The following is an 8,215-nucleotide window of genomic DNA, read 5'->3' as shown; positions in this document are numbered from 1 at the left end:
GGGGTAGCGGCATGGGGTTAGCGCGATGGGGTAGCGGCATGGGGTTAGCGCGATGGGGTAGCGGCATGGCGTAGCGACCGCGTATGACGTTGCAGTGAAACTAGAGGGGGTAACTGCTCTGTGAGAAGCATTTGTCCATGCCGATCGCTATGCTACAAGAGTGGATTCTGCACGTGGGTCAATCCTGCAGACGTCTCGCTACCATCACACCCATACTAACCAGTCAACTTGCAAAAAAGGACATAAAATTTTTCATCCAATTTGATGTGCTTCTTCCCTTTCTTATCACTATTCGCCACATGTTGTATATATATACATATAAAATTTATGCACGTAAGTAAATACTGCCTGTCATCTTCTTCCTTCAAAGTGAGAAAAAGGGGTGGCGCTGCATGTGGATCCTAGTCTCCCTCCATGAGGGTGTTACGTAGAGATGTGACACCACTCTGCAGAATTGCAATCGTACCCTAAAGAGCAAAGTTGAATTTTCCGCGTCGTAGAGCAGCTTGTCTGGAGGGGTGCGCTCCTCCAATGCCTTGTGCAACATGAGCCATATCTCCTCAAATTCTTTTGCCTTGCATGAATTCAGGGTGGCTAAAAGGTCCGGCTTGCGGGGAAGTAAAAAAAAAAAAAAAAAAAAAAAATAGCGTAATATACACACACCGGCGGACACCTTACCCAGCAACCCGCTTTCCGCTTACTTTCTTTTTGCACAACTGTTTCAAGTGCGCCAACTCGCCGAGGTTGCTTATAATGTCTTTATACATCTTTGTGCGCAGTGTGGTGTATTATCGTACTACTTATGCAGTTCATATGTGAGTAGTTACTGAGCTCTACAACTACTTAATGCTTAGGTACACAACTACGTAACAGCATGTATAGGTCGTTGTCCCCTCCCCTCAGCTAGCTCGACTGCTTCACTTCCTTTCCTGCGGTAAAACAAGCTAAAGATGGACAACCGATGGGGTACTTTCCCGCGAGTTTTCAGTCAGACGTGTTCTCTACCCACAATTCAGTGACCACCTGCGCGCGTTGCGGGTATCACGTCACAGGTTCAGGTGCATAAGCTGTTCCACCATTAACGCTCTGCCAGCCCTTACCCATTTATTTTTTTTTCCCAAAATTTCCACTACTACACAATAACGGTGTATTGACTTTCGCTAATTATGCGATGTTGCTGAATATGCTAAAAAAAAAAAAAAAAAAAAAAAAAAAGACGGCAAAAAAAACAAAGTAAAAAAAACAACAAAATGTAGAGCAGAAACATAAGGAAAGAAAAAGAAAACGCGGTTATTTAGGCAGCAAACACGCAGACACAAAATCAGCGCGTGGCAAACGTGTAGTAGAAAGAGGGGGAAGGAACGAGAGCCACGGATATGGACATGTTCGAGCGAGAACACGCCAAGGCGCCATGGGTAGACCGTGACGAGATAAACACATACACATATGCGCACACACGAATGCTCACACGCGCACCAAATGGAAAGGGTTCAAATTTATAAGTTGGAGCAAGCAGGTGCGCAATGTCCGACGGTCAGAGAGACAGACACACGCATAGGCGCCCACGTGCCTAAGTACATACATACATGCACATATGTATGCACGTACAAGGAGAAAACAAAAAAAAAAAAAAAAAAAAAAAAAAAACTTACAAAAAAGGCCAGCTACACGCATAAGCACTCATGCGTGAACGCTCGCGCGTGAGGAGATGCCTAGCCCTTTAGGGCTGCTCGCTCAGCGACTTGAGGAGAAACACAAAAATAGCTGTCTTGGGAAGGAAGTACTCTTTCTTCCCCTCCTTCTGGGTCGGACGATAAGAAGCTTCCACAAGTACAGCGCGCTACTTCGAAGGACCATTCGACATGCACAAGAGCAATGGAAAGACAAAAAAAAGAGTCACTAACCCATTTTTATTATGTCCAAAAGAAGAAAGACAAATCACTTGTTCTCGTCAGACGAGTCGATGTTAATACATTTATACACTGCACACTTATCATTTGAGTTCAAAACTTTTCCCTTCATTTTATCACTGACCTTATTAACTTTTAGCATATTCGTTTGTGAGTTTTTTTTTCCACATGGATACTCATTTTTCATTTTCCTTTTTTTATACAGTTGCATTTTCTCATTGAGCATATTGTTTGAATTTATATTTTTTTTCTCGTCTGAAATGATCAGCAGGTTTTCTTCCGTGGCTCTCTTCCGCTGCACACTGTACATGTTGTTGCTGGTGCTGTTGTTCACGCTGTTATGATGCATGGTGGTGGAGTTACTAAAAAGGCTACGAAAGGTTTGTAACTTGTTATTGTTCGGTAGGGTGCTGTGGGGATGGCCATGCCCACTACTAACTATGTTAGGCATACTAGGCATGCTGGGTAGGCTGCACTTATGCTGACCAACGTAGCTACGGTTACCCATGCCCCTTCGCTGGTCCTTAAGAACGTTATGGTTGATCGTCAAGCTGCCCAACGAGCTACTATTCGCACTGCACTTCTTCTTCGTGATATTCTCAATCAACATACTCATATTTCTACATTCACCCTTGTCGCTGTCTCTCTCATTAGCCATTTTTGTCATCACCTGGTACTTGCCACTATGGCAATCTTCCTCCTCACTGTCCTCATCATTATCGGAACAAATAATTATGTGTGTCGTGGAAGACATTTTCTTTTCATTTTTGTTGTTTTTCTTCTTGTCCCAATTTTTCCTAGCCAAATCGTTAGATAAAATTTTGTTCTGTTTTTTTTTTGTTAACGAATTCGTCTCCTTCATGAGACTATGTTTAACCGATTCGCTTGTTCTTTTCTTTGTGTACATTTTATTATTACCCAAATCAGTTGTTGTTCCTGAGCCTCCAACTCCCATGGGGCTGCAGGAACTCACCTTGCTTGTCATGTCCATGGCACTGTACACACCTGAGTGGTCATTTTTTGCAAATCCATATTTCTTATTCGATGCATTTTGGAAACGCTCCTTGGAATTGGTCAGCAGCAAGTCATTGCTCACCATACCACCACCAACACCCCCTTTTCTGTAGTTCCCTTTATCGTCCACCTCTCCTTTCCCTCCCCATTTGCCTTTATGCTCCTCTCCACCATTTTCATGCTCATTAAGTACACCTCTCTCCCGTGCACTGTTACGAACCCTATAATACGCATTATTCAATTTGTGCATTTCGTTAGTGTCAAACAGAAAAACCTTTTTATTTCTTCCTTTATCACATGATATGTCCACTTTATATTTCTCCTGGTAAAACTCTACTAGGGCTTCTATATAATCAGGAGCGATGATGATGTTGGTCTTGTACCTGAAGTTAAACAGGTTGGTCAATATTTCCGACACGGTCATGTAGGGGAACTTGATAAAATGCTTGTTGTGTTTTTCCACCAGAGCTTCAAATCCTGCTGATATCATATCTTTTAAAAAACACTTTTGCTTAATAAACATTTTTATATAATTTAAAATGTCGTACGAAATGTCTACAAATTTTTTAAAAAATTTCTCCAACGCTTTGTATTCTTCCTTCTGTCCACTATTAGGGTTGGCACTTTTGTTCGCCTTGGAACCATGCGCTTCCACATCCGTACAGCTTTCACCGTTTTGGGCGGGCCCCTTAGCTTTCTCTCCCTGCGCCTCTGACAATGCGGCGACGGCGCAAGGTTGGGAGCTGGACGTTACTATAGTGGCCGCCGCTTTGTCCTCCTCCTGGCCATTCCCCCCGGTACACTCCTTTTTTGACAAGCCATTATTCTGCACACAGCTGTAAGCGCTGTCCCCCATCTTCTCCCCTTCTATGTGCTCAATAGTGCTATTATTAGAAAAGTGCAGAGACACACTGTCGCAGTTTCCTTCCGCTGCTTCGTTCTTAACAGCGCTGTCTTTACAAAAGGAGGGAGTAAAAAGAGATTCCACGTTGCCCTCGAAATGGGCTACACCTTTGGGACTCTCCGCTGTTTTCAAGTGAACATCGTTATGCGCCTTCTCCTCCGCTTCTTCAGATGCTTCATCCCTACCCTGCCTCTCACACATGGCGCCCTTGTTCTCCTTTTCTGCATCCCGTGCATCTATCAATTTTCCACTTTGGGGTGGTTCCTTGGAGCTGGGCTGGCTATTAACAATGCCACTTTTGCTGCAATCGGTGGCTGCTTTGCTTGCACCTCGGCTGGCGGAGGAACCCACTTTCGGTCCGTTTGCGCCATCACCCAAGGTAGTGGCCGCCGAAGTAGCAGTAGCGCCCCCCGAAGTGGTAGTAGCACCCCCCACACCGTCTCCACCCTCGCGAGCCATCTTCTCCTTATACTCCTGGAAGGACCTCCACGAAGACATGTCCTTCAGAATACCATTCAAATGCGCCTTATTATTTTTTTCAAAAATGTGAGAGTTCTTTATCTTGCTAACGAACTCCTTCTCACAATTAATGAACACCGTAATGTTGTAGTTGAAAATGTGTTCGAACCAGATCCTGCAAATGTCTATATCGTTAAGCGTGTTGGACGTTTTGTTCATAATGGTTGTGAGCCACCTCAGCTGCTTAATATCTATCTCGATGTAATCGTCTAATGTTTTGTCAAAATGGTTCAGAATATTCTTTTGCTTATCTCTGACCTGAACAAATATGCTGTAAATATTTCCCCTTATGATTGCCTGTATATCTTCTATGTTAACCTCCAGGGGGAGAGCATCCAATTCCTTTTCTAACTTTTGGAAGGAGCTGATAAACTCTGGGGGAATGTGCCTTTCGAATTTTTTCCAAGCAAAGGGGTTGAATATGATATCCTCTTCAGATGCTTCAGATTGTTCTGCCTCATCTTCATTTTCGTCTTCAGACGAGGATACCTCCACCTGTTCTTCACTTGAATATATAATAAAATCGTTTACATTTTGTTCATAATTTATTGTATCCATGTGGGACTCGTTTAACTCTATGACACTATTATCAGAGGAAATGGAGCAGGAGGAACTGTACGCAGCGTGCCCCCTGTACTCATTACCGCGTTTGCGAAAATTCGCGTCGCTCGCGTTGTCATGGCCACTTGTGTAACTGTGCATGCCATCTGCTATGCTTGTTCTGTCCCCATCGCCACATTTTCCTTTGCCCGCTCCCACCTCGTTCGTGCACTCTTTGGTATTATTCTCTTCCCCTTCTTCATCGCTACAATATACATACTTACACTTGGAGCTGTAAAACGAGATGAAGGACTCCGGGTTTATGTCCACATAATCGTCTGACATGTCAGCACTCCACACGCTGTACTCATCTTCTATCTGTCTTGTGAGAATTATTTCATTTTTCGTTTTGTTCAATTCTTTATACATTTCTTCGTCATCCAAAAATGGATCGTTAATGTCGTAGAACATGTCCCCTCCTCCAAGTTTGAAATACGTTGTTGGATCTCCCACTAAATGCTGAAGGTTTATTCTATCCGACAACGAGTTTATACACTTTAACAAGGGGTCTAACGACTCTTGCTTCCTTTTTTGGAGATTAAAATTTTTAAAATCTTCACCTGGCATAACGGAGGTACCTACCCCCATGCCTACGCTGCTTGAAATTTTTGGCACATTTTTCCCTTTTGCCAGTGCCAATTTGTCATTCGAAATGGGCATATTTCCCATGCTCTCCATATTTTCACATGAAAGATGTGGACTGTGTACATGTCCCACCATTTCAACATTTTCGTTAATTACTACATTACTACTACTGTTATAGTTTTGGTAATACACAAAGCTGCATTCATTTTTATATTTATTTAAACATTCCGAGTAAAAGTCAACCACAACGCACCGTTTTCTTACATCGTCCAGGTTGACAAATATGTTGGTGCCATGTTTATATCGCTGAAGTATGAGGTCTTTCTCATCCACATTTTCTTCCTCTACTTCTTCCCCTTCATCTGACAAATTCGTCTCATCATGCAGCAGATTTTCCTCCTCCGTTTCCCAAATGCTTTTATTTTCCATCAAACCGCTTTTCCTTTCCTCCTTCTCCATGTCCCCATTCGTCTTCACGACAGGGTTACGGATATTATTATTGTTCATGTCCATACCATTTTTGCTTACGCTTAGGCCAAAAATGTCTTCGTTATTTTCACTTTTATTTTCTACATTGTGGAAACTTACGACTTCGACTTCTTTTTTTTCTTCATTCACATGCAGCGGTTCTATTTTGTTGGTCTTGCCTTTTCTTTCATTTTTATAAAAGGCCTCTGTTTCATTTTCGCCGCCTTTGTTACTTTTTTCGATAGTAGCCATTGATTTTCATTCTACTGAAAAATGTATGAACGGGTCAGGCAAATAAAAAAAAAAAAAAAAAAAAAAAGCTAGCTCATTGGGCTTGCGTATCTCCTTCACAAACAACGAGGGCTTTTCGACGCTTACTGGGGTTTATTGCAGTACAGTTACGTGCAGATGACCAGCTGCGCTTGGGCATCCCTAACCGGTCTTCATTTCTTCGGCGAAAGGTCCCAAGTTCGCTTGGACCCACTTCGCCTTCTTATGCCGATTAAGCGTGCTTGGCGCACTCTGGTGTTCTGCGCGTTTTTCCCCTTTGGCGGTTGCGCTTGTGCCGCTTGTTCTGCTCGTTTTGTTTGTTTTAATTTTTGCTCCGCTCAGTCGTTGTGTGCGCATCAATCTGCATGTTTCACGTAATCCTTTTTATAACTGAGCTTCGTTTTGCTTTTTGCAAAATTGTGCAAATTGTATGTGTTCGCATGTGCGTATAACTTTGTTACGTTTTTTTCTTTTTTTTTTTTTTGAACTTTATTTTGTTCAGGGTTTAGGGTTCAGGGTTTATTTAATTTTTATTTCTTGCTCCCCCTTGGCAATATTCCCCTGTGGCGTGTTCTTTGCTTAATTCCGTTCAGAATTTTTGCTGCGCTTGGTTCGTTTCGTTTATGTCGTTTGCTTGGCTATTATATAGTGTCTTTGTCGATACTGGCTGCCGAGCGCCTTACTTACCAGTGCGGTGCATTTTACGCAATTGGGAAAAATGGTATACTGTATGTGCCATGTCATGTATTGCACTGCATGGCGCTGTGCTACATGTGCATTCGGACGATCAACTTGTGCGTGTTTTCCCCGTCTGCACGAGACTCGCCAAATTCGTGTGCGCGGAGTTAAAGGTAAAAATATGCACGGACATGTGCAAGCGTATACAAAAATAGGAAAGCGAAAACACGTGTGGATAAATGTCCATGCAATGGAATGTATACAAGGGACCTACGCTCGCTCACGTGGTGTATGGCGAGCGTTTTTGTGTCAACCCCTCCTCCTATACGTAAATATACGCAATGGATTAATCAAAGTGGGGAATTTTTAAACGGGCACATGAATGTGTATATATGTACATGTACGCATAAATATATTCGCACATACTTCATGCCAAGTGTGGAGGGTTACCCAGGACATGTATTTTGAATGCTTAACAAAACAGCTCTTGCGCAATGTTTTGTCAACAACTACTCTATAAAAATAAAAGGGAAAGGACTGAATGAGTTAAAGTGAGCACGTGAAAGAAAGGATATGCGCTACTTCCCCTTCAGGACGGAGTTATTAATAAGCACGCATACATTGTACATTCATATGCACGCCCATACGTTCCATGATACGTATTGTGTATATGCGCATTATTTTTCTGCCCAACTTTGCTTTTTTCTTAAAAGCATAATCTTTGCTTTAAAGAATTTTGCTCTATTTCATAACATTTGGTGGGCAGTAAACGTTGCGGAAAAAAAAAAAAATAAACAAATAAATAAATGCACAAAAAAAAATAAACAAAAAAATAAAAAAATAAAAAGCAATAAAATGACAAAATGTCGAAAAATAATAAAATAAATAATTTCATAAAATATGGTACTAAATCTGCACATTAAAGATGCCGTTTCCCTTGTTTAACATTTCTCCTTCTCTAATTTAAAAAAAACACGCGCTTTTCATTTTGCGTGTCCATCACACCTTTGCCAAATACAATTACATAAATATAGTGTAGTACACAAAAATTCTCTTTTTTTAGCAACATATATTTTGTCTCATTTTATCCTCCTTGCAAGTAATTCAATATAAGCTACATTTTTCTATTACTATTTTTCAGAGTCAACAAAAGTTGGGTAATCTGTTAAAATATGGTCCGTGCCTCTATTGTCTTATTTGCTATTGCCGCATTAGATGAATATATTTGCTCCGCAGAACAAAAAAATAAAAAAAAAAAAAAAAAAAA

General features: G+C 41.6%; 2 protein-coding genes across 2 annotated transcripts in view; both read right to left on the bottom strand.

The window, feature by feature from the left end:
- AK88_04404 (uncharacterized protein) overlaps positions 1 to 767 on the bottom strand; it is a gene marked incomplete at both ends in the record, with an annotated part of 6,809 nt that extends 6,042 nt beyond the window's left edge. Inside the window, 3 exons of the mRNA XM_012482014.1 lie at positions 221 to 362; positions 467 to 607; positions 702 to 767. Of these exons, the coding sequence (XP_012337437.1) occupies positions 221 to 362; positions 467 to 607; positions 702 to 767 (349 nt within the window). The remainder of the gene's footprint in view (positions 1 to 220; positions 363 to 466; positions 608 to 701) is intronic.
- A 1,171-nt stretch (positions 768 to 1,938) lies between these two features.
- On the bottom strand, positions 1,939 to 6,252 carry AK88_04403 (uncharacterized protein; the record flags this gene model as incomplete). Its single annotated transcript, XM_012482013.1, has 1 exon — positions 1,939 to 6,252. The coding sequence occupies one exon, from the start codon at positions 6,250 to 6,252 to the stop codon at positions 1,939 to 1,941; it is 4,314 nt and encodes a 1,437-aa protein (XP_012337436.1).
- Between the last annotated feature and the right edge of the window lie 1,963 nt (positions 6,253 to 8,215).

Source organism: Plasmodium fragile (assembly GCF_000956335.1).
Source record: "Plasmodium fragile strain nilgiri unplaced genomic scaffold supercont1.62, whole genome shotgun sequence".
NCBI classification, from domain to species: domain Eukaryota; phylum Apicomplexa; class Aconoidasida; order Haemosporida; family Plasmodiidae; genus Plasmodium; species Plasmodium fragile.
The sequence above is the reverse complement of the archived record's forward strand: the minus strand, read 5'-3'. Positions and strand labels throughout refer to the sequence as shown.